Genomic DNA, 27,869 nt, shown 5'->3' on the forward strand with positions numbered 1-27,869 from the left:
TTTGGGCGTATTATAAAGTCATTATTGTGAATCAGGGGAATGAAGACTATAATGTGTCTTGTCTGAACGGCGAGGGGCGAATCTACAAATGTATAATATATGAACAAAGTCAAAGTTACATGCAATCTGAGCCTTCATAAAAATAATCATAATGATATTCATCCATTGGCAGCTGTCACTAAAAAACACTGGGCTTTAGAATTTGTTTAGAATAGCACATCAACTACTATTTAAAATATTACAAAATTAAACAAACAAACAAATTCAAATTAATAAAAAAAATGTATACAGATTAAGTAATTAATAAATTGAAATAAATTAATTAAAATCTTTGTTTAGAATGGCACATTTGAAAAAAAAAACTATAATATTAAAAAATGTATTAGAATAAATAAATGAATTAAAATACACATCACCTACTATTTAAAAATTAAAATAAAATAAATTAAATAAATAATTTACAATTTATTAAAATACATACATTAATGTATGAAAATAAAAACATTTAAAAATTAAAAATATTTCAATTAAATAAATTAATTTCAATTTTATGTTTAGAATGGCACGTTACTAAATATTTTAAATTTTTTTTTTATTAAAACATATTTAACTGATCCATCAAAATTTCTTAAAATAAAAATGTAATTAATTAAGAGAGATGATTTAAAATAAATAAAAGAAATAATTAAAATGTTTGTTCAGAATGGCAAAAATAATTTCATAAACACACACACACACACACACACACATACATTAAAATACATTATAATAAATTAATTAATTAAAATCTTTGTTTAAAATACTACATCACCTACTTTTTTTATTTTTATAAATAGAACAAACCCATTGAAATAACTACATTAATGAATGAAATTATGAAAATATTTTTTTTTTATAAAAACATATTTAAAATAAATGAACAATTTTTGTATTTTTAGAACAGCACATGATCTACTAATTATTACAGTTCCTCACACACAGTGTTCACTGCACACTGCACTTGTGATTGTCCATCAATATATTGTGTATAGTATACAAACTGGAAATGAATGAGTAGTATTACAGCACGTCTAGACAATGAGGGTGTTTGATTCTTTATTAACATGCTTTTAGAGCCTGTCTGCTGTGTGCATATTTATATTACATATTCACATTTGCACATTCACTTTTTAAGTTCGCAAACCGTCTTGCATCCCTTAAATACGCTGTTAAACCCAGTTTCTTCCTCCTCCTGCAGACTTCAGTCTATGTCTACAAGCCTAGATTGAGTAGATTTGTGTTTTTGAAGAACCTCAGGGAGCTCTGTGTCATCCTGAACATCACGCTCTTCATCCAGAACATCTGATCTCTGTGACACCAGCCATAAATCAGAGCAATCCCAGATGCAGATATTAATAGAGACGGACTCCCTGGCTTCACTCAATAAACACACACAGACGGCCCATCAACCGAAGCTCCACGGACGGCTCCGAAACGATCCCGCACACAAAGCTCAGAGACATCGTTTGTGAGAGGGACTGCTTCAGCTCTTAAAAACAGTCACTCAATTAAAACTTGGATGGTTTGCTCAGATTGAGTCACGCAAAAAGCCTTCATCAGAGTTTGAGTTAATAACATGCTGACTAACTGGATTCACTTACAATAAAATAAATAGAATGGCATATCACCTACTATTTAAAAAAATAAATACTTTAAAATTAAAATTAATATATAGATAAATATATAAATGTTTTTATTAACTGATTGACATGCAGTCAAACACATGTAATGATAAATAATCTAAATAATCAATATAAAGACAGCAAATTTCATGTATGCCAAATTACTGAAATAATAAAAAAACTGAATATTTTAAAAATGATTAAGATCCTGTCACTGAAATAAGGAATAACAGGTTATAATATATATCACATGGATCACAATCGATTTCAAATCACTAATACGTGTGTGTGTGTGTGTATATATATATATATATATATATATATATATATATATATATGTGTGTGTGTGTGTGTGTGTGTGTGTGTGTGTGTATATGTGTGTGTGTGTGTGTGTGTGTGTACAGGTATGTATGTGTATATATATATGTGTGTTTGTATGTGTGTGTATATGTACACTGTAAAAAATAAGTGTAATTTTAACTGTAAAATTTTGTAAAAACGCTACAGAAAAAAACTGATAATAGGTTAACAGTAAGTTCCCGTACTATATACAGGGAAAAACTGTAAAAGATCTAACAAAGCATTTAATGTAAATTTACAGTAAAATTCTGTTAATTATACAGCTTTTAGAAGTAAAAAAAAGAACAAATCAATGTATAATTTACAGTCTAAAACTGTAAACTGATATTCCCAGAATTCCCTGCGTGACACTCCACGTTTGAAAGTATTTTGTTTAAATAATCATGTTTTTTAAATAGTTCTTGTTATCAGTTATGTACATTTGAGCTTTATGTTACATCTTCTGTTGCTTAATGAAAGTTGTTTGCATTATTTAAGTATCACGTGTGTTACCATGATGGTGTTTTGTGTTTCCATAAATGTGCACCTTCTATATGTTAATATATACTTCTGCTTGTGGTGAAGCTACTTGTGATGAGCTTTGATACTTCATGTGGCTTTCTCTTATACAGTACCATCTTTATTATTATGGTGGTTGTCAGTATTTTCAAGGTACAAAACAGATTTAATTTTGTGTGTTGTTGAATTTACTGGTTTATATTCACATTTTCTTGTTTGTAAATTACAGCTTTATATTGTAAAATTAACAGTTTTTGACGTAAATGTGTTTACAGTTTTCTGTATTTTTACAAAATTATTCTGGCAACCACAGCTGCCAAAAAGTTTTTGTAAAAACAACAAGAAATTTTTTACAGTGTATATATATATATATGTTTGTGTGTGTGTGTGTGTATTATTTTTATATCTTATTTTTCAAACTTTACTCATATTTGCTAGCTAAGATCAATCACATAAATATGAAGAGAATATGATACAAAGTGCCATCCATAAATTTTATATGTATGTATTTATGTAAATAAGGAGTAACACTAAAGACTGAATCTAAAACGACACATAATTAAGAACTCCATTAAAGGAGCAGTTCACCCAAAATACAAAAAGTCATCAAAGTCATAATTTTGTTGGTTTTGTGTGGCATTTTTGAAGGTCTGAAGTGTTTGAGTTCTAATTATATTATTGTGTATATTTGTTTTTTATTAAAATTAATGTACTAAAATAATAATAATTGTTTTTTTTTTTCAATTACATATATTATATTATAATAATTATAATAACTTATATTAATCTTTTTTTGCAGTGGTGTTGTCTTGGCATTTGACCATTGAAGGTCAGGCGTTTTTTAGAATTATTAAAATAAATATACATTAATAATAATAATAATAATAATAATAATATTTTTGTTGTCATGTTCTTATTAAATTTTTTAATACATTTAGATTTATTAAAATAAATTCACATAATAATAATAATTTTTCATTTCCTTTTATTGTTATTATTTTATTTTATAATTTTATAATAATAATTGTATTTTGTTATTATGATTATTTTTGTATTAATTTGTCTTAATTGTCTTGTCTTAATTAATTATCTGGCATTTTTGAAGGTCTGAAGTGTTTAAGTCATAATGATATTTCTCTGTATATTCTTTTTAGAATGATTAAATGAAATGTAGACAGTGAATGCGTTTTAAATCGATGGAAAGACGTCCTCTCACCTCCTCCCATTGATGAATGTAGCGTATGAGCCGCGAGAGCCGCAGAAGTCGCAGCAGACTGAGGATCTTCGCGAACCGTACGATGCGCAGAGCTCGCGCCGTCTTGTAGAAATCCGAATCGATGCGCGTCTCCACAATGAGGAAGATATAGTCCACGGGGATGGAGGAGATGAAGTCCACCACGAACCACGAGCGCAGATATTTGATCTTGATCCGCTGAGGGTCCAGAATGATCTCCGCGTTGTCCTCCTTTACGATCCCCGTGCGGAAGTTCAGCACCAGGTCCAAGAGGAAGAAGGTGTCGGAAACCACGTTGAAGACGATCCACGGCGGCGTGTGCTCGTCCTTGAAGAAGGTGATGCCCACGGGGATGACGATGAGATTTCCCACCATCAGGAGGAGCATGGTGAGATCCCAGTAAAACCTGGAGGAGAATTACAGCCAGAAGTCAGTGCATTCAAAAACTGTAAAATGTAGTGTCAATGTCAATGTCTGTTAAATCCAGAATTAGACGTTTTTAACTCAAAAACATAGTGTCTATAATCTACAGTAGGTGGCCAGACTATCTGGGCCTTACCGCCGCACATACCGCCGGCGCGGGTGCCGCGGCGGTAACTGTAATTCAGTCGCGTGTTAAAATCATTCGCGAAACTACCGCCAGGTGGCGCATATTCATCTGTGAATATTAAATATGAAATATATTAAATATTTAAACTATAGTGTTTTTCTTTCATTTTCCGTGACTGAAGCAGTCAAATGTAACACATCAGCAAGGCAAAACTGACGTCTATTTGCGAAAATGTGCCCGCGGCGGTTAAAAAGGGCCTTTTGAACGGCTACTTAGTGTATAATAACACTTCCTCCAGTGAAGAAAAGTGCACCTGCTGTTGTCTCTCACATTAAAATCCAGTCGCAGATTTATTTACAGCTGTTTAAACGCTGCTTGATCTGTGCAGATTTCTCTCCTGATTCAGACCAGAACACTTTATCACCGGAGGAAGTGTTATTATGGATTGATGTTTGTTTCCCACAAAGTGTATTTTGCTCATCTTATTAAAAACAACATCCAAATTGGATCATTTTTAGAACTTTAAAGTGCGGAAAATAGTTTTGGAATGCTTGAAAGTCACTGAAAAATGCTTGAATTTCTCTCTCAAAAGGTTTTACAAACCCTAGAACATCTAACTATTTCTATCACAACACCATGGCTATAGGAAGCGTTACTACTTCTGGTTTTGTGCGTCAGCGCTGTTTGATTGGTTTATAACGGAGAATTATGTGCAGAGTTTAAATGCTTCTCGCTAAATCTCGCAGCCAGTGTTGCAAGACTGGGCAGTTTTGAATTGAAATGAGCGAATGGACAATATTGGGGCTGGTTTGGGGGTTTTCAAACATTTAAACTGGGTTTATTGGTTAACAAACAAACCCAAGTGGGCCACTGCTGATTCGGCTGCTGCTGACTATAGCACTTTTAGTCAATAACTAGGGAGCTAGTTTCAGATCACAAAGCCAGAGTGGATTACGTTACACAGTAAAGAGTTGGACAGGGATATGACTCTCAAAACGTGAATTATACCTGTGCTGTGGAGGGAGATGACACGAAAGCTCTAATATTTTAAATCTGAAAACAGAGCACAATTTAATAATTTAATCAGAATCTAAACTGAATATGGCACTATTCCATGCATCTTTTTAAACACCTTTTGATTGTGTAAAGTTCTGTATTTTGTTAAAACATGTTACTGTTGGATTATCATAGAGTGTGTATCAATAAATGGCACAGTTTTGACTGTCATGGTGTGTGCATGAATGAGTGTGAAATGCCTGCTAAATCACATTGCTTTTTTTCAGTCACTTATATTGAGCACTTTTTCTTTTCAATTGGCTTATTTTGACCATTCACATTAAAAATTATGCATGTTGTTTTTTGTTTTTTGTTTTTTTGAGTGTATTGGTTGATTTCTTGATTGCCATTTTGACATTTAAATTGCTTTCTCATTTTAAAAAAAAAACAACAACAACAAAAACAAACGGTCACATTCTCGAGCCCTGCTGCACCACTAAAAATCTTCGATCAAACAATATTGTTTTTGACTTCAAACTAGCTCAAAGGGACATATTTGTAATGTTTTATAACTATACTATCATTAGAAATGTTCACACTTCAGTTCTTTCTGGTCATTTAATTACAAACATGCATCAAAGCATATACTAGATCTGAAATAAACCACTGTGGGGGAAAAAGCATAGATCAGATCCGCTGGCATATCTGGTGACAAGTTAAGAAGATTTAATTTCTTGTTACCAGTATACAGCATGTTTTGGATGCTTTCATACTGGTTTAGCGTTGCTCAATCTGGTTTACATGCCACAACACCATCTTGTCCTGCTTGGTTTTCACTCTGTATTCTTATCTTGTTTTCTAGCACAAATATCTAAACATTCTTAAACCAAGATAAAATTATTTAAAATGCACAACGGCAAATAAGAAAATAAGTCTGAAAATGAGGTTTATCCTTAAAACAAGAATAAATATTTGCCAGTGGGGTCAGAAAAGCTCAAATGTACTCAGTCTCAAGTTTAAGTTTCTGATCCCGCTGGTAGATATTTGCTTTTTATTTAAGCATCAAACTCCCTCCGTTTTGATGAATTTCATAAAGAATGTTTAGATACTTGTACTAGAAAACCAGACAAAAATACAAAGTAGCACTTTTTGCAGTGTAAAAGCAGAATTTCCCATTTAAAATCAATAAAAGACATTCTTGAGAACCAGATTCAAAAAGTTGCCAAAAAGTGAGTCATTCATGCAGAATCAGCAACACATAAATTCATATCCAGATTTTTCATGAGCTCACATAAATCACATAAAACATTGCACATCATCACAATGCATTGTTATTCAGAATGCAAATGCATGCATGTACCTTTGTGACTAAGGAAATGCATTTTGGCAATAAATTCAAATTCTGTTTGCTGAGGATTCAGCTTATGAATCGCAAGCAGGATGCACTTGAGATTTCAGCCATGAATTATGTTCAGAAAGTCATGACGCTGAATTCCTCACCGATCTCAGAGGTAAACACAGGAGTTTAATGCATGCAGCGCGACCTCTCACAGCCTCAGGAGCGTCCACACGTATGTGTGTTTGTGTGTGTGTGTGTGTGTGTGTGTGTGTGTTTAGATATAAATTGCACTCTTGGCCCAGGTGGTAATTGAATCTAGATTGGCTCTGTAGTTGGGTGATATATCGTCGCGGCTCTATAGATTGCATACAGAGAGAAGGTCAGTGTGGTGTACGGCTCATCCGGTTCTGGTTGATTTACCCTCCCAAGTTTAGGAAGCCCATAAAATCCATCGTCAGTGTGAAAGCCAATTTAAAGCAGGCCGGGCAAAGTAAACAAAGGCAGTTCGATTTGCTGGTATTTGAGATTTTCCACTGAATTTAATTTATTATTTCTTTTAACATTCAGATATTTGTGGACGAATCAAGGCATCTTGATTAAACACAAATTATAGTAAAATAACACACACACAACAAACTGTCTGTGATGCTTGAGCTGTGATGTGGATGGAATACCACACACACACACACACACACACACGGAAAACACTGACAGTAATTGGAATTCTTCAAAGTAGCGAGGGAATCCGGCGATTCGGATCGCTGTCAGGGTGTGTGTTATATTTAGTGAGACGTTTCTGATACTGTTCACTTCAGCTGAGGTATAAAACCCAGGAGAACCTCACACACGTCACAGGAACAGCACATTCAACACTCACAACATTTGTTCTTCAGCCTTAGTATTTCCCGACACACACACACACACACACACACACACGTTTGTTTTGTGTAAAGTGTGTTCATCCCATAGGTGTAATGGTTTTTATTCTGTAGAAACTGTATATTCTATGGCCCTTCACCAACCCTACACCTAACCCTAACCCTCACAGGAAACTTTCTGCATTTTTACTTTCTCAAAAAAAACTCATTCTGTATGATTTATAAGTGTTTTGAAAAATGGGGACATGGGTTATGTGCTCATAAGTCACCCTCTCCTTGTAATACCTGTGTCATACCCGTGTCATTATACAGAGTTGTGTCCTGATATGAGACAAAAACAAGAGCACACACACACACACACACACACGCGCACACACACACACACACACATCAGGGTCTTCTATAAAGTTGAATCTCAGTGAGTTGGACACGGTGTAAGAGAAAGACTAATTCAGAGCGGCACTTTATACTGCAGCTGTCTGATACATGATCTAACATCCCCTCTCTCTCTCTCTCTCTCTAATGTGTCATGAGTGTGTGTGTCTGTGTGTGTGTGTGTGTGTGTGTGTGTGTGGCCAGATGGCGAATCCCCACTTCTGAGTGGGATTCTTCAAACAAACAACAAACTTGTGAGCCAACAAGCACCTCACAAACAAACACAGCGAGAGCAAAAAAAAATGCATTATTCAGGAGGAGCTGCTTATAATTCATGTTCAGGTGTTGTTATGTGGTTGCTAGGGCATTGAAAGTGGTTGCTAGGGTATTTTGGTTGTATTTGTTGGTTTGTATTATAAAATCTGTAAATATTTCTTTAACATTTAGCATTTGTGTCATGCATTGCAACACTTAATCGTGGTAAAATCAATGCAATGCAGACTGACCGTAAACGTACCGTCTATAGAAGCAGATAAAACGACACGCTCTCTCACGTATACATTCACTCTACCCCCCTTGTGCAACCATGACTCCTGCATGTTTTCCATGATGACAGCCAGCTGGAGAGAGAGAGTGTGTGTATTTGTGTGTGTGTTTTTGTGTGTGTGTGTGTGTGTGTGTGAGAGAGAGAGAGAGAGAGAGAGAGAGAGAGAGAGAGATGCTTGTGTGTCCTCCAGAAGTTTGCGCTCTGAAAGTGAACGACGCCTTGTGGTGCCATCCCAAAGAAGTTCAAAATCACTCTCACGGACCTTTTCCTGAACTGTGTCCAGCTGGTGGAATGACCTCCCAATCTCAATTCGATGAGACTTTACTCATTTTCAAAAAACATCTAAAGACTCATCTTTTTCGCCTGCACTTAACCAACTAATACTAGCACTTTTCCTTCTTTTGTTGTCTTTTCCTTTATATAAAAAAAAAAAAAAAAAAAACACCTGGCATTAAACATTCATAAAAGCTCTAGACAAAGTTTTCAGCTATATAATGGTTATAAATAAAAACTATAACAGCAATATGCATGCTTGCATGAATAATAACAACTGAAAAAATTATCCACCTCATAAATATAGTAAAGTATTAACAAACTTCGATGCAATAAATAGGGTATGATTTAAAAATGAGCATCCCTCCAAAAACATCTACATTTCTGTCTCTTTTCAAGTGTTAGTGTATATAATTAGTTGTATTTATATGGGTAATTATAGCACAATTCTCAGAGGTGGGTAGAGTACCCAAATACTTTACTCAAGTAAAAGTAAAAGTAATTCTAGAAATATTTACTCAAGTAAAAGTAAAAGTGCTAGTCTTGAATAGTTACTTGAGTAAGAGTAAAAGAGTATCGGATAAAAAATCTACTCAAGTAGTTAGTTACTAGTTACTTTGGGTCATATATACGGAGCCTATTTTTATTTAGATAAAATGTATGTAATGTATGTGTGTGTGTATAAATGTATATATTTCATCAGCCTTTACTCCAATTTATGTAATTTATTATAAAACCCTGTCTGTTTACTTAAGTAACAAATATAGGTGTCATGCCATAACATATTTTTAATACGACTGGCTTTATATTAAATGTGAATTTAACATTGAAAGTTAATGTGATATAAATATTGCAACTAATCTTTCATTGTTCAGAAAGAGAGCAAATAACATTTACATGATTAAAGATCATTTTCACTGAATGTCTAGATTTCAATCACTCTCAGAAACTCCTGTTAAAATCACTGAAACTGTTAACACTGTGAAATCAATATCTTAATTATAGTTTCGTACACACATCTGCACTTTGTTGTTTCTGACGAGAGAATTCGGCAGAAAGAGGTCTCCATTCAGTGAGCGAGTGAAGGAAGCATCGGCATTTTAGCGATGACTCATCTGAACACCTCTGATTGGCCATTGCATTCAAAAGCTCAACAGAATCTTGTGTGATTGGTTATAATGCGCAGCGCTGTAAAAACGCGTCTGTCTCTGGCTCAGCGCCAGCAAGCGATCACAGATCTGAATTTAGCAGCTGATATGACTTGTTGAACGTACTCGCACCGGTGTGATTGTATTAAAATTAATAAAATCTTAATCGGCTATTTTTTTGTCTTTTGGAAGCTGCATTCAACTTGACTCCCCTCTGTTATAAGCCACACACGTACAACAAACTAATGTCACAGTGGTATCGTGTACTGTAATAGAATGTAGCCCAAGTTATTACCTGTTAAACAGTAGACAGCACACGTGGTGTTCATCTAATAAGGATCTCCATCGCAAGCAAATAATAGCCTTTGTAGATTTGCTTTCAATTCAGTGCAGTTCCATAGCCCCGTTTTCAGCGCTGCTGATATTCTTAAACGTTACAACTCTGAGTGAACCGCTTCAGACGCTCAGCTCGTGAGGCAGGGAGCTGAACGACTCATTCAAACTGATTCATGAACCAATTCACTCGTTTGCCAATTGGTTTGATCAAGCCTTTGAACAGAATTGACTCAAAAGAATGAGTCATTCGCGAATGGGCATCGCTCATTGCCCAGAGAAAAGTAGACGGCGTGTTTGGAATAAACTGAAGCATTTATAACATTTATTGCTTTAAGATAAAGTAACGAGAGGGGCGTCGCCCACAGTAACGAAGTAAAAGTACAGATTTTTCCCAAAAAAATTACTCAAGTAAGAGTATAAAGTACCCATCTTTAAATATACTCCGAAAAGTATTAGTTACCCCGAAAAATTACTCAAGTAAATGTAACGAAGTAAATGTAACTCGTTACTACCCACCTCTGACAATTCTACAGTATGATAAGGGGGTTATTATAGAAACCCTCTCTCTTCATATGCAACACATTACCATTGGTAAGATTTTTTATCCACCCTTAAATGAGATATATTGTGATGCTGCACCTTTAAGAACATGCTTTACAAGTGACAGCATTTTACTCTTTTTCGTGCAATCGAATGAAGGTAAGAAAAAGCATGAATTTATCCAATTCATCAATTTGTAGGTAGCAGAAGTCACAAAAGCACAAAAGCAAGAGTTTAGGTTCACAAACATTTTGCAAGCATGGAGAAGGCATGTGAGACAGCTTGTCTCCTCTTTATCAACACAGTGAAACACAGAGGACATTAGCTACACTGTTAAACCCGCTTCAGCAGATAAACAGAACGACAAGTCTATAAAGATACACTTAACCCCACTGAGGAACCAAGTACACACTTCAGAAGAGCTCAACACCTCCACTAACACACAACAGAATTTAAGGACACGCTCACAAATGTTCCCTTTGAGAAAAGGCTGCAAGAATAGATGCGGAAAGAAATACCGAAAGATGAAAAATACACTATCATTTATGCTTAATTAAAATAAGGATCAAATGCGCATAAATCACTATAAAATATGGAATATGCAAAGTATTATTGAAGCCTACTATAATTACTATAAAATACACGAGAACAATATAATAATATAAATAATGTATAAATATACGCTATATAGTTTCTGTATTTAGTTTGTCTAATTTCATTTAAATATACCTAAAAATATAATATAAATAATAATATAATGAAGAATACATTCTGTAATTGTTCACTATAGTACATATTTACATACATATACATACATACATATATACATACAGAGACAGAAGGATTTTACAGTTTTTAATTAAATATATTTAAATAAAATAAGGATCTAGATTAATATATATTTTATCATTTTAATTATATATATATATATATATATATATATATATATATATATATATACATATATATATTTATTAAAAAATATACACACACACACACACACTCTCTCTCTCTCTTACACAGACACACACACACTCTCTCTCTCTCTTACACAGACACACACACACACACACTCTCTTACACAGACACACACACACACACACTCTCTTACACAGACACACACACACACACACACACTCTCTCTCTCTCTTACACAGACACACACACACACACACACACTCTCTCTCTCTTACACACACACACACACACACACGCACACACACACACTCTCTCTCTCTCTCTTACACAGACACACACACACACACACTCTCTCTCTCTTACACAGACACACACACACACACACACTCTCTCTCTCTTACACAGACACACACACACACACACACACACACACACACACTCTCTCTCTCTCTCTTACACAGACACACACACACACACACACACACACTCTCTCTCTCTCTTACACAGACACACACACACACACACACACACACTCTCTCTCTCTCTCTTACACAGACACACACACACACACTCTCTCTCTCTCTTACACAGACACACACACACACACACTCTCTCTCTCTTACACAGACACACACACACACACACACACACACTCTCTCTCTCTCTTACACAGACACACACACACACACACACACACACTCTGTCTCTCTCTCTCTTATGAACTTTGGTTATCTGTGCTTGAGTGTATTTCTGTTTCTTTATCAGCCGCTGAGTGAGCCAGACAGAACAAAGAGGAGAACAACGGCACCCGTGAGTGCATCTGAGAAAGTTTATCTCTAAAAGAGACAGATGTGAACTAGTGTAGAGGGTATTTCAGTGTGTGTGATGAAGAGAAAGGGACAGTGGAAGTGGCAGCCGTCTACCGTCACCTAATGAGAAGGTAACAGCGTATACAGGCTGTAATACCAGCACTGTTTCATGCTGCACACACACACACACACACACACACACACACACACACACGTAACCTCCTGACCGGACACAAGCCGGTATCCATCAGCAGCAGGTGATGTAATCAGCAAATGGACAGAGCAGAGTGAAAGCTGCTCGATCCCTTACAGCCGAACTGATCCGGATGTGTAAAAGGAAAAGAAACAGAGCAATCCTCCACGATCGGAAATACACCAAGACTGTTGCATGTTGCTCTTAAAGCATAACTGCATTCATTGCACATTTATATTTTCTTGCATTTGCATTCCTCTAGCATGGAGAATATTTCAGGTCTACAAGAAGACAAAGAAATCGCTTTGTTCTGATCTCCACAATTCACAAATAATCTTAAAGGAATAGTTCACACAAAAATATGATCACCCTAAGATCATCCAAGATCAGGATGAGTGTGTTTCTTCGTCAGATTTGGAGAAATGCAGCATTGCATCAGTGTGTCAGCAGTGAATGGGTGCCGTCAGAATGAGAGCTGATAAAAACATCACAATAATCCACAGCACTCCAGTCCATCAGTGAACATCTGGAGAAGACAAAACCTGAAACACATCCAGCATTAAGATGATTTTAACTCAAACACATAGAGTCTATAATCCAGAATAACACTTCCTCCAGTGAAAAAGTGTTCTGGTCTGAATCAGGAGAGAAATCTGCACAGATCAAGCAGCGTTTAAACAGATCTAAACTGGATTCTGATGTGAGAGACAACAGCAGATGCACTTTTTCACTGGAGGAAGTGTTATTCTGGATTATAGACTCTATGTGTTTGAGTTAAAATCATCTTAATGCTGGATGTGTTTCAGGTTTTGTCTTCTCCAGATGTTCACTGATGGACTGGAGTGCTGTGAATTATTGGGATGTTTTTATCAGACTCTCATTCTGACGGCACCCATTCACTACAGAGACACTGATGCAATGCTATATTTCTCCAAATCTGACGGAGAAACAAACTTGTATTGAGGTGTGTGTATGTTTGCGTATGTGTGTCAGATCCATCTTGCTACTGTCTTGTCATCCGTGGATCTTAACCGAGTCTGAAATACACAGAAGATCCAGCAACAAGCTCAACACAGCGGTCAGAGAGACACTTACCCTTCCACATGACCTACACATACACACACACACACACTTTATTTTTAGTACAGTGTGTGGTAGATTCGGGCTGCGAGTGAGTGAGCTTATCTGCTCGCGTCTGAACCTTGAGAGCAGCTGTCAATCATCTTTCTATTGAGCCTTTAAGCAAACCATCTCCAAAACACTGCAAATGACAAATAAATAATCAGCACATGTGATTTCCATATGAATGTCTGTCATGAGAATAAACTGAGTGATTTTTGACTCTGTGGTTTTGAGAGAAATTACATGGTGAGTTTTAAGATCTCAGCACAAAACTTTACATCCAGCATTACTGTCAATTCTACTTGCTCAATTAAAATCAGTCGAGTCTATCTGCAAGAAATGAAGCATGTCAAACACAAATGCTTACACCTCGTCTCCTCTTGCAGAGGCGGTAAATTGGTGTCGTTTAAGACCAGATTTGGAGAGAAAGATGAAAAATACCATGTTTAAAAAAAAATACAAGTGATGAGTCTTTTTTTAGACAGTCAGGGCAAAACTCAAAAAAATTTAGTTAAGTAAAACTAAACCTAAAACTATCCTTCATTGAAATAAAATAAAAGTCAAAAATAAAATAAAATATAAAACTTACATGGGAAAACTTAAACATAATGACAATTAGAATTGATATAAATGCAATAAAAAAATGTTGACATTTTTAAAATGAAATTTTAATTTCATTAATTTTAATTTCAAATTTTAAATTAATTTAAGCTGAAGAACTAAAATTAGTAAAACTGAAATAAAAACAAATATAAGACAGAAATACTTAAAAATCAAAAAGAAGATATAATATTACTAAAACTTGAAATAAAATAAAATGAAAGATGTAAAAGCTGATTGAAAAATAAAAGCGAATTCATATTACAAATCAAAGATAAATAAATATTAATATGACTAAAAACACATTTTATACTACAAATATAATATAATATAATATAATATAAACACAAGGTACTACAAAAATAAATATATAGAGTATTACAAACATAATAATAAAATAACATTGCATTACACTCATTTCTACACATCATAAGAACCTCACAGGCAAATTTCAATTATCACAGAGGTTTACTCCACTTATAATTTCTAAAAGAATCAAAGCATCAAACATAAAAACTAAATTTTATTTTCGGGGCTTTACTGAAAACTCCCATTAGTCCCGCCTCCTGTTCGTCATTGGTTAAACAGGCAGTTAGCCCCGCCCCAAACTCACACCATTGGTTGATTCAGATGTGGGCTTATCAGAGAGAGAGCATAGCATTTAATCAAACTAATAATTCTCTATCTGCATTATGCTGGGCTTCCAAGAGCGTATTTTAATAACACAAAGTCTTTGCATGATCAGTGAAATGTGAAGAAATGCACTTTGAAGGACATTAAACACAAAGTCATTGGCAGACGAGAAGAGGAGCGCTGGCGTGTTTCCCGTTCGATAACCTCTCTGTAAGTGAGCCTAAAGGTCACGGCATTATTTCAATCCCTCTGCGGCTCCATCCCTCCCTCGGTCTCTTATCGTCCCATCAGCGTCGCATCCCAATCCCTCCATTAAATAAATTGTGTTGTAATAATCCTCTGTGCTGCGTGCTCCTGATATTGGAGGCCTTTTTGATTACTCAATAATTCTCACTTTCCCTTCAGTGTATTAGAGCATCAGCCAGGAGTCGGTCACTCTTTCAGTGTACATTTTTAACATTAAAGACAATATATTATTTATCAATGAAGTTTGATAAGAATTAGCATTTTAATGGCCAAAAACATCAGTCTGATGCATCTGCGCTTAAGTCAATCATTTATTTAGTGGAAATAAAATATAACAAGGTGAAAGCAAACCACAGGTGCATCTACCATCCCTTTCATAACTATATACTAGAAAAAGATAAAGAAGATGAAGAGAAAATAAATGAAGAAGAGGAGAAATGAAGAAAAGAGTGACAAAGAAGAAGAATGGAGCAAAAAAGAAGCAGAATAATAAAAGGAAACATAAAAGGAGGAAGATTAAACAAAAGAAGAGGGTGATGAAGAAGGACAAAGAAGAAGAAGCAGATGAACCAAAGAAAAAGAAGCAGAAAGAGAAAAGAAAATATGATGAAGAAGAGAAAATAAGAAGCAGAAGGACGAAAAAGCAGAAAGATAAAATGATGAATGAAAAGGACTAAGACACAAAGGAAGAGCAAGAAAGCATGAAAAGAAGAAGAAAAAGGATGAAGAACAACTATATTATAATCAGCATGTATATATATACTGTATATATGAACTGGAACATATTTGCATGCATAAAAACAGTAAGGTTAAACAGAATTCTGCAAGTAAATGATCTCTGTTCATCAGTGCTGCTGAATAATAAATGAGTGTTATGCAAATGTGGGCGGTGGTATGTTAATGAGGATCAGCTGTGCATCAACCTGCAAGACCCAAACAAATCAATAGAGACACGCAGCCAACAATCAAGAGGAATCAAAACCGGAGAGGATCAGACTGTCATTTGAGCTGGGAGCTGTGAGTGTGTGTGTGTGTGTGTGTGTTCTCTTGGTTTTGTGTCATATCAGGACACAACTGTGTATAATGACATGGGTATGGCACAGGTATTACAAGGAGAGGGTGACTTATGAGGACATAACCCATGTCCCAATTTTTCAAAATGCTAATAAATCATACAGAATGAGTTTTTTTTGAGAAAGTAAAAATGCACAAAGTTTCCTGTGAGGGTTAGGGTTAGGTGTAGGGTTGGTGAAGGGCCATAGAATATACAGTTTCTACAGAATAAAAACCATTACACCTATGGGATGAACACACTTTACACAAAACAAACGTGTGTGTGTGTGTGTGTGTGACGCACGGATTATCAACACACTGTACTGCATTCTTAATATTCTTAAAGTCAACGTGAAATGAAATTCACAACTTTGGTAATGTGACAGGTTACCAAGTAGAAAGGGACACTCAACACACACACACACACACACACACACACACACACACACACACACACACACACGTCTGGAATAAAACCAGCCCTGTGAAGACAACGCTGCAAAAGTGTGACCAAAAAGAACATGTTATCCGGAACAGCATCTCTGTTCAGTCTCTGTCTGAATCTGGAGAAAACCTCACTCTCTAATGTGCTTTCTGTATTCTAAAGCTGCTCCACTTCGCTTTAATGAATTCAGCCAGATCTGAGGAAAGAGATAGAGAGAGAAAATAAACCAGCGAGAGATGACTTCCTTCTTATTTTCTGCGGTGAAGGTAAGTCCCTTCTGGGAGAACACAAAAGAGGTTATTTTGACGATTGCATCAGTGTCCAAAATATCTTCTTTTGTGCTCAAAAAAAAAAAAAAAAAAAAACACTTTAACGTGTATTTTGGTAAAGCAATTTGTCAATAATTTCCCCATAAGTGCTTATAAAAAAAATACAAAATGTGATGGTTTATTGCTTTTAAAATGAATAATTCATCTATAAACACCTGTACTTTACTGCAAAATAAATTATTATATTATTTTCTTTATTATATTATTGTTATTATTATATTATAATTCTTTTTAGTATTTTTTATATATTTTAGTAATTATTATAATAACAATTGTTATTATAATTGTATATTTATTATTATTATTATTATTATTATTGCACATTTTGGCCAACAGGGTTATATAATAATATAAATAATAATAATAATAATAATAATAATAATAATAATAATAATAATAATAATAATAATAATAATAATAATAATAATAAATATATTTAGACCAAATCACAGTGATATTTTAATTATTTAGCAATTTAAGGTAAAAAAAATATATATATACACATGATATTAACCGTCCAAGTCATACAGGTTTGAAATAACAACATTACTTGATCAAAACCACATAAAACAAACTTAACAAGATTAATGATAGACACAATGTTGTCATTAACAAGACTAACAAAATCTAAATGTTAAGTATCAAAGACTGAATGTACTTACAGTAAATGTTATGTAAACACAGTTACTGTAAATCATAAAGTGTAGGGCACTACAGAAAAAAACAATTCCATCTCAACTAATGCGTTCCTCAAGAATATAAAATACATATAAGATAAGAAAATGTTTTAGAGTTGGAAATGAGACTGTAGATTTGATTATAGTGCCTCAGAAAACATCCTCTTCCTGTCCCACACAACTCATATTATTCAGTATCTGAGTCAATAATGCCTGAAGCCTCAAGTGACAAGAACTAACGTCTCAGGATCCAGCGATGAAGCCACACAAGCTCTTTTTTTACTGCTACTGATCAACATCAGTTAATGGAACTTCCTGTGCTTTAATGCACTCTATAAACTTTTTTAGTCTTTGCATGATCTGTCATTACGTCATTGCATTTCTGCCAGCATCGCTAGCATCAGTAACTAACGTCTTATACTGTAGATGTGGTGCATGCAACACACAGTCACGCATTACGACGTCTGTTACAGTGCAATCCTATTAGTGAGCATGGAAAAATACTAACGAGCAACATGCACTTACCTCTGGGTAATTACACAACATTAGTGTAAATGCTACTGGAAATAAATATATTAATGCGCAAAATGTACATTGACAAGTGTTCATGTAACTTGAAATAAAATAAATGTTAGCTGAAAAAAATAAAAAAATTGTTTTTATTTCATTTATCGTTTTAATCATTTTAGCATGTCGCTAGCATGTTTCTAGCATGATTAGCATGTTGCAAACATGTTTCTAGCATGATTTGCATGCTACTAGCATGTTGCTAGCATGATTAACATGTTACTAGCATGTTCTAGCATGATTAGCATGCTGCTAGCATGTTCCTAGCATGATTAGAATGTTGTTAGCATGTTTCTAGCATTACTAACATACGACTAACATGCGACTAGCATGTTGCTAGTATGTTTCTATCATGATTAACATCTTGCTAGCATGTTGCTAGTATATATCTAGCATGATTAGCATTCGACTAGCATTTTGCTAGCATGTTTCTAACATGATTAACATGTTGCTAACATTTTTCTAGCATGATTTACATGTTGCTAACATGTTTCTAGCATAATTAGCATCTTGTTAGCATGTTGCTTGTACATTTCTTGCATGATTAGCATTTGACTAGCATGTTGCTAGCATGTTTTCTAACATGATTAGCATTCTACTAGCATGTTGCTTGCATGTTTGTAGCATGATTAACATGTTGCTAACATTTTTCTACCATGATTTGCACCTTGATAGCATGTTGCTAGTATATTTATAGCATTATTAGCATTCGACTAGCATGTTTCTAGCATGATTCTAGCATTATTAGCATTCGACTAGCATGATTCTAGCATGTTTCTAGCATGATTAACATTTGACTAGCATGTTTCTAACATTATTAGCATGTTGCTAGGATAGATAGATAGATAGATAGATAGATAGATAGATAGATAGATAGATAGATAGATAGATAGATAGATAGATAGATAGACAAACAGATATATTTGATTATAATGCATTATTTATACTTTATTACAAAACAAAAAATATAATTCCGTGAGTTTTTAAATTCTAATTTGAAGAAGAGCATCTTTAAATACTAATAAATAATCCAAAATAACAAAAACACTTTAAATGATACAGTTGTTTTCTTCAATGCAATTTCTTATTTAGCCCCATAATTAAAAGAAATAAAATATCTTATAGACACTAAAATAACACTGAGTTTAGCTTTGCATAGCACAAAAGAACATGTCATGTGTAATCATATTTTGCATAAAGAAAATTACGCATTTTAGATTAATTTGCAAGACATTATTTTCATGAAAATTAAGTAGTTTTCCCCCAAAAATCCTATTAGTGTGTTTAAGGACACTGCCAATATTATCTCTCAATACTGTAATATAATATTTTTTACTGTATTTCATAAACATCGATTACATAAATTCAATGAGTTTTTAAATTCAAACTGGCAGCATAACATCTTTCAATACGATTAAATAGTGCAAAATAATAAAAACAATTTAATGCAAAACAATACAGTTGTTTTAAAATGCAATGCAAAAGGCATTTTCTTTAGATTTACATTTCGTCATTTAGCAGACACTTGCATTCAAAGCGATAACAGAAGCAATCAAAACTAATGAAAGAACAACAATATGTAAGTGCATATGATTTAACCTGATAACTGAAATAAATAAATAAATATGACAAGCATGCTCTTGACAGATTTGTATGGGATTCCCCCAGTCATAGCTCCGAACTATTTTCTGTAAGTCTGTTCAAAAGGATGAAGCTCACAGATCAGATGCAGCTCTCCTTGACATTTCACTTACTCTGTTCACTGTCTTTCATCAAGTGTGTGCAGTTCAGTGCCGAGCGGATCTCGTTTATTAGAGCCAGCGATCAGTGGATCTGCATCAGTCTAATGACTAAACTACAGTGATACGGATAAATCTGTGCATACGGATGGATGGAGACACTGAGGATTTTAATTGTGGGTTCCATAATCACGTAAGTGTGTAAGCGCAGCTTAAACAGGGGTTTCATTTTTATGCAAAACACCAATTACACTCCCATTATGCAATAGCAAACATAAGCCACCCCGATGCAAACTTCCTTTATTTGCCATTTCCTGCGGAGGTAATTTATGAGAGAAGGCCGGGCAAATCTGTCTCTGCTCCAAGACTCAGGAACTGATAATGCAAGTATGTTAAGAGCATGACAAGATAAACAGAAGGTGGATGAGAGGCTGAACAGAAGAGGATTTTGGAAGTGAGGACGAGTGTATTGTGTAAGGAATGGGCAAGAGAAGCTCGGTTTCAAAACCTAGTGAGATGCCCGCCTAGACAGCATTTAAAAAGTTCCTGCACAAAAGACGGGGAAAATATAAGCAATGACATATTGCTGGTTTAATCAATTTTGCAAGTCATCCCGACACATGAAGCTCCCAAAAAATGCAATGCATTGCAAAATATTTAGTAAACAATGATGGTAAAAAAAAAGACAATTCTAAAATAGTTCAACAAGTGGCATTACAAGAGTGGTGGTTTTCAATAAAAGAGTATTACGCTTACATTTAATTTACTACAAAAAAGTATTAATTCAATTAAATAAAATAGAATTTGGCTACTTATCCTTTTCCTTCTAATTTATTTTTAATACATTCTAATATATATATATATATATATATATATATATATATATATATATATATATATATATATATATATATATATATATATATATATTTTGTGTATTGTTAATTGTTCAAACAGCAGTTTGAATTACTAATGTGCTTGGAATAAAATAGATAATACATTATATGAAATATTAATTTTTATCGTTATTATTGTTTTTTTCTCTCATGCACCTTATACCTTATGTTTATCTTTTTACAGTATGTAAAGCACTTTAAATGAGCAATATGTATAAAATACAATAAATAATTTTAAATATTTATTTTTTATAATTTTTTATAATTAAATTTTTTATTTAAGATAAAAAAATATTTTACAGCATGCAAACCACTTTGAATTACCACTGTATACGAAACACAATAAATAAATAAACTATATTATTTATTAAATATTTATTTATGTTAATTGTTACTTTTTATTTCTCCTGCACCTTTTATAATTTTTTTAATTGTTTTACAGTACTGTATGTAAAGCACTTTAAATGAGCAATATGTATGAAATTCTAGAAATATTTATTTTTAGTCTTTTTTTGGTACCTTTTATGATTAAAAAAAACATTTAGCATCATGTAAAGTACTTTAAATAATCAGTGTGTATAAAACACAATAAATATACTGCATATTCAAAATAAATAAACTGTATTAAATATTTACTTCTATTTATTGTTTTTGATTTCTCATGCATACTTTATATATATATATTTTTTTTAAATAATATTACAGTATGTAAAGCACTTTGAATTACCAATGTGCATTAAAAAATGCCACAAAAAACCCTAATAAATATTTATTTCTTTTAAAAACTTATTTTTTTCTCATGCACATTTAACAATAAATAAACTATATTACATTTTAAACTCCATAGCGGTATTGTGTCACGTCTTTTGTTGTTCTTCCAGTTAACTGTGCTGTTTTGTGTAGTGCATATTGCACAGAACTGCTTCCAGAAAGAATCTTATTATAGGATGATAACTTAAAAGGTAGCTGCATACATAGCAAAGCAGAGGGGTCTGTGTGGCCTTTATCTTCAGTAACGATGCTCTGGTGTGTGTGACCTTGCTGTGGTAATTATGGAGGTATATGCTGGGGGAGATTAGGCCTGTAATCAGTGCTGGAAGTTCAGTCATTGTGTTCAGAGCGAGAGAAGCAACGATATTATTATCTGCGCCACCACAACAATGCGAGAATACCAGCATGGCTATAAAAGATCTGTAATCCAGTGTGCTTTGCAAAAATGCAAACCCTGTTACAAGAAAACATGAATTTTTTACACGGGTCTTCTCCATAATAATCTTCCCCTCCAACCGAAGCTGTGAGGTCACTGACAGTGTTGGTTGTAATATGCATCTCAAACAAGCATATAAGACGTCACAGCTTCGGCTTAGAGGATGATTATCCATAATAAGCTGAGGAGAAGTGCTTCAAAAATATTTTGCACAGAAAAAATAACAGGAATGAGATAATGGAAAGTAAATCTTGACAGAACTTGGGTTAATATTCTTTTAAAATGCTCTCGGGTATCAATAAACATAGAATAAAACAACTTAACTCATAACTGCATAACTCTCAATTATTAAACAAAGCACTGATGATAATGAAAGAATAAACAAGTGCCTTTATCTACCATGCATGCATTGTACAATATAATGCATTAAATTTTTTTCACAAATAGCTGCATCCAAAGTTAAAATGCATTATAATATTAGCAAATTCCTTACATCGTAAATTATCCATTAGTCATCGGTTTTAATGAAATATTTCTAAAGGTGGATCATTAATATAAATATGGTTATTCTTATTCAAGAGATCATTGCAATGCATATTTAATGCATTTAAAACATCTGTATAATGCATCATATATAAAGGCATTAAACAAAGTGTTATTGAATAAACTTCCATCTCAGCACTGACACACACACACACACACACACACACACACACACACAAACGCAGCAACCTCATATCATATCAGTCTATCCCCACACTGCCTTTCATATCCTCCAGGAACAACGTTGCAATCTCATAATGTCGAGCAGAATAAAAGCATCATCTCGGGATCAATAGGTAAACAAGGCAAACAGCAGTCATGTCTCCGTTTAACCCTGTGTGGCACGTTACCCTGCCAATTCATGAATGAAAACTGTAAATTCAACCCAATCACAGACGTCCATGGCACATGCAATTTGCAAGTTAGCCGCCTTTTGAATGCAAAGCAGATGGCATCTAATTAAAAAACTAGTGTTTGCTTTTATGACCACAGCATGAATCAGTTTCATGCACTCATATCGCAAATGAAGCCTGAGGCAAATACAAACTGTGTGTATGAACCTATCAGATCTACACAGTCAATGTCATCCCCAAGGACACACCGTAATTAATAAAGAAAGAGTGTCTGGATTTCATGTCAAATGCACTTCTATTGTCAGCTGCATGGGAGAGCTTTGGGCTTGGTGTGTGTGTGTGTGTGTGTGTGTGTGTGTGTGTGATACACATACTCATTTTAGATAAAAAAAAAATTCAGAAAGCACTTAGAGGCTTTTGCATATGAACTCTTCATATATAAACTTAATTGCATAAACTATAACTGTAATTATTTTAAAACAGTAAATAATATTGATACACCTTCAAATTAGCATTTTACGACATTAAAAAAAAAGTAATGGCAGCAATGCCAAAGAAGGAGCATTTTTTAGGTTCCCCAATAAAACTGTTCATTTTCTTAGTGTCAAGAACCTTATTTTTCTTCTTCACTCTAAAGAAAATTTTGTGCAAAGGAAAGATTCCATGGATGTGATGCTTTCCAATTGGTGATAATAAAGAGCATTTATTTTTTAGAGTGCACTATATACATTTTAATTTAACCCTACATTATTTTGCTCTTTTGTGTCAGTAAAGCTGTTGTCTCTGTCAGGCCATACACTGATTGATCCAGATGTGAAGTGAGCAGTGTTTCGGAGGGGGACAGACCCTGTTACCTGAAATCACTGTAGGGGTGAATGATCCAGAAACCGGCGGATTTGACCCGTTCTTGCTCCCGTTCCACCGCCTTCTCGCTCCCAAACATCCTCAGGGAAAACTTGTTGACCCCGGGCTGCAGCATCGCCCCGAACTGTCTGTGCATGAAGCCCGCTTGATACAACTTCTCGTCGTCCGGTGGGATCTGCTCGACGCCCTCCAGCTTTATGAAGCCTGTCTGGTGATCCGGGACGCCCGGTTGATGCTGCTCGCTCGCACCGACGGCATCCTCATCCTCATCCTCATCCTCACGCGCGGCTCCAGCAGGGCTCCCCTCGCTCGGGGTGACCTCTCCCTCCGTGATCAGACGCCTCTCCTCCGCTACATCCGAGTCGTGCACGTGCCGACCGGTGATGGACGAAAGGCTCCCTCGGAACCTCCGGCATTCTCCGTTGGAGCTGGTCTTCACGTGTCTCCCGATGTCCGTCTCCATGATCACGGACTCTCCGCTTCTGGTGTCCCCCGCGGAGCTCGGGGACGGCAGGGGCTTCATCCGGATGCTCCTCCTCCGGGTGTCTTTGTCGGTGTCTTCTGCATCACCCATGATGGACGCTTTCTGCCCGAGGTGCTGAGGCAAACTGTTGAGACTTTTACGCGTGGACGAATGCAACCTGTCCATTATGACATTGAAACGGGCGCGCGATAAATTCAATGACAAACGAATCCAGTTCGTATTGCTACAAATCCACGTGCACCCGAATTGTCTGAAGGGTCAAACCGAGCTGTCTTTCGCTCATGCACATTATTCTACCTGGCTGCCCGAATCCAGTGGTCTCCAGCTTCAAGGCACTGACTGTGTCGCTCTGCGAACACCAATAAATAAAGTCTGAGGAATCGCAGATCGGCTGTCAATCACAATCGAGTGGCCCACACCAACCGGGCACCGCTGACATCACCGCCTCCGCCGTCCCGAGTCGCTCTGATCCCGTTAATATTCCCGGTGATGCTGATCTCTGGGGTTGCCATAGAAGCGAGAGACAGCTCAGCCCACCCACTCTGAGTCAGTCAGGTCCCCGACACACAACCGAGCCTTTACGCGGTTCTCCTCACGCAAAAGTAAACATTTAATGTGGCTCTATTTGGACTTTTTTGTGATGGAGATCATGACAGATATGAAAGCCCGTTTCCGTCACTGAAAAAAAAATAAAAAAAATAAAAATTTTGCTACTCTTTATCTCTCATACTTTTTTCCACAGATTTGTGACGTATAAACTCACGACTGCGAGCTATAAAGTAAGAATGGCGAGTTATACAGTCAATTTTGAGTGGGAGAATGGGAGACTTTTCCCAGAATTGCCTGTAAATATCTCACAATTATCACTTTATGACTGCAATTACACGTGCTGGGGAGAAAAAAAAGTCAGAATTGTGAGATAAAAAGTGATTATTATTGTATATTATTGTATTTGTATATAATTGTTTATTATTATTTATTATTACGTATTATTGTTATTATTGCGATAAGTCGCGATTGCACTTTTTTATTTTTATTTTATTGAACGTTGTCATGTTTTAATAGGCCTACATGTAAATCCACAACGTAATATTGATTACATTTACACTAAAATAATTTATTTTAATTTTCTAATTAACAAAATTCGACGTTGCATATACTGACGCATGCACACAACTGTAAGAGTAAGAACGTCACGCGATTTAAATTTTAACCGTCAACGGTCTGTGTCTCCGCCTCTGCTTATTTTCATCCGTTCTACTCGTTTCATTTTCTGGAATAAAAAAAGTAAACGCGAATATGGAAAGTGGTTCTTCAACCGAAGAACATTCGAAGGACTCAACAATTTCGATTTGTGTTTGGAAACTGCGACGCTATGGTCGATTTATCCCCGAAGGCAAAGCAAAACCCAAATCCTCGGCCTGTAACGTTAACTGTGCGTGGAAGGTGAGAACTGACTGAAATTTGCGAAAAGCCATTTCAAAACATTTTCATTTTACACAAATATATTATTTTTTTATACGTTCAGAAATTTCAGGAAAAGGGGTTTAGTGAGGAGAACAACTAACTTTAGTCACATTAACTTACATTAGTACTACAAATAAAAACAGTAATTCTATAATAATAATAATAATAATGATGGAAATAAAAAAAAGATAATAATGTGAGTGTTGTATGCCCCATCATTGAATTGTTGTGATTGATGTTTGGTGTATTGTTTAATGGCTGCTAAGGTGTTCTGGGTGGTTGTAAGGGTGTTGCTGAGTAGATGCTGGGTGTTTTGCGTGGTTTCTATGGTGTTGCTGGGTGTTTCGGGTGGTTGCTAGGGCGTTGCTGAGTGCATGCCTAGTGTTTTGGATTGCTGAGTGGATTGCTGGATGTTTTGGGCGGTTGCTTCGGTGTTCCTGGGTGTTTTGAGTGGTTGCTAGGATGTTGCTGAGTGGATGCTGGATGTTTGGGGTAGTTGCTAGGGTGTTCCTGTGTGTTTTGGGTGGTTGCTAGGGTGTTCCTGTGTTTTTTGCTTTGTTTTGGGTGGTTGCTAGAGTGTTCCTGTGTGTTTTGCTTTGTTTTGGGTAGTTCCTAGGGTGTTCCTGGGTGTTTTGGGTGGTTGCTAGGGTGATGCTGAGTGGATGCTTGGTTTTTGGCGGTTGATAGGGTGTTCCTGGGTGTTTTGGATGGTTGCTAGGGTGTTGCTGAGTGGATGCTTTGTTTTGGGTTGTTGCTAGGGTGTTACTGGGTGTTTTGGGCGGTTGCTAGGGACTTCCTGGGTATTTTGGGTGGTTGCTTGGGTGTTCCTGGGTGTTTTGGGCGGATGCTAGGGTGTTGCTGAGTGGATGCTTTGTTTTGGGTAGTTCCTAGGGTGTTCCTTGGTGTTTTAAGTGGTTGCTAGGGTGTTGCTGAGTGGATGCTTTGTTTTGGGTGGTTGATAGGGTGTTTTGGGTGGTTGCTAGGGTGTTGCTGAGTGGATGCTTTGTTTTGGGTGGTTGCTAGGGTGTTCCTGAGTGTTTTGGGTGGTTGCTAGGGTATTCCTGGGTATTTTGGGCAGTTGCTAGGGTGTTCCTGGGTGTTTTGGGTGGATGCTATGGTGTTGCTGAGTGGATGATTTGTTTTGGGTGGTTCCTAGGGTGTTTCTTGGTGATTTGAGTGGTTGCTAGGCTGTTGCTGAGTGGATACTTTGTTTTGGGTGGTTGCTAGGGTGTTCCTGGGTGTTTTGGGTGGTTGCTAGGGTGTTCCTGGGTGTTTTGGGTGGTTGCTAGGGGGTTGCTGAGTGGATGTTCTGTTTTGGGTGGTTGCTAGGGTTTTGCTGAGTGGATGCTTTGTTTTTGCTGGTTGCTAGGTTGCTCCTGGGTGTTTTGGGCGGTTGCTAGGGTGTTCCTGGGTGTTTTGGGCGGTTGCTAGGTTGTTCCTTGGTGTTTTGGGCGGTTGCTAGGCTGTTGCTGAGTGGATACTTTGTTTTGGGTGGTTGCTAGGGTGTTCCTGGGTGTTTTGGGTGGTTGCTAGGGTGTTCCTGGGTGGTTGCTAGGGGGTTGCTGAGTGGATGTTCTGTTTTGGGTGGTTGCTAGGGTTTTGCTGAGTGGATGCTTTGTTTTTGCTGGTTGCTAGGTTGCTCCTGGGTGTTTTGGGCGGTTGCTAGGTTGCTCCTGGGTGTTTTGGGTGGTTGCTAGGGTGTTCCTGGGTGTTTTGGGCGGTTGCTAGGTTGTTCCTGGGTGTTTTGGGCGGTTGCTAGGGTGTTCCTGGGTGTTTTGGGCGGTTGCTTTTGGGCGGTTGCTAGGGTGTTCCTGGGTGTTTTGGGCGGTTGCTAGGGTGTTCCTGAATGTTTTGGGCGGTTGCTAGGGTGTTCCTGAATGTTTTGGGCGGTTGCTAGGTTGTTCCTGGGGGTTTTGGGCGGTTGCTAGGTTGTTCCTGGGTGTTTTGGGCGGTTGCCTGTTCAAACAGAGTCCATCTCAAGTCTCTGTT

General features: G+C 36.0%; 2 protein-coding genes across 5 annotated transcripts in view; one reads left to right on the forward strand and one right to left on the reverse strand.

Moving 5' to 3' along the window:
- The window catches only part of LOC113061392 (potassium/sodium hyperpolarization-activated cyclic nucleotide-gated channel 3-like), a 49,346-nt gene extending 24,264 nt beyond the window's left edge, over nt 1-25,082 (reverse strand). Inside the window, exons 1-2 of the mRNA XM_026230450.1 lie at nt 23,920-25,082; nt 3,736-4,159 (exon numbers count right to left, since the gene is read on the reverse strand). Coding sequence (XP_026086235.1) covers nt 3,736-4,159; nt 23,920-24,578 — 1,083 coding nt within the window. The 5' untranslated portion in view covers nt 24,579-25,082. The remainder of the gene's footprint in view (nt 1-3,735; nt 4,160-23,919) is intronic.
- Nucleotides 25,083-25,615: 533 nt separating this feature from the next.
- Nucleotides 25,616-27,869, forward strand: part of rec114 (REC114 meiotic recombination protein) — a 153,789-nt gene continuing 151,535 nt past the window's right edge. For all 4 annotated transcript variants that reach the window (XM_026230461.1, XM_026230460.1, XM_026230458.1 and 1 more), the window contains exon 1: nt 25,616-25,859. In XM_026230461.1, the coding sequence (XP_026086246.1) occupies nt 25,713-25,859 (147 nt within the window). In that variant the 5' untranslated portion in view covers nt 25,616-25,712. The remainder of the gene's footprint in view (nt 25,860-27,869) is intronic.

The sequence above is a fragment of the Carassius auratus genome, chromosome 43, assembly GCF_003368295.1.
Source record: "Carassius auratus strain Wakin chromosome 43, ASM336829v1, whole genome shotgun sequence".
NCBI lineage: Eukaryota > Metazoa > Chordata > Actinopteri > Cypriniformes > Cyprinidae > Carassius > Carassius auratus.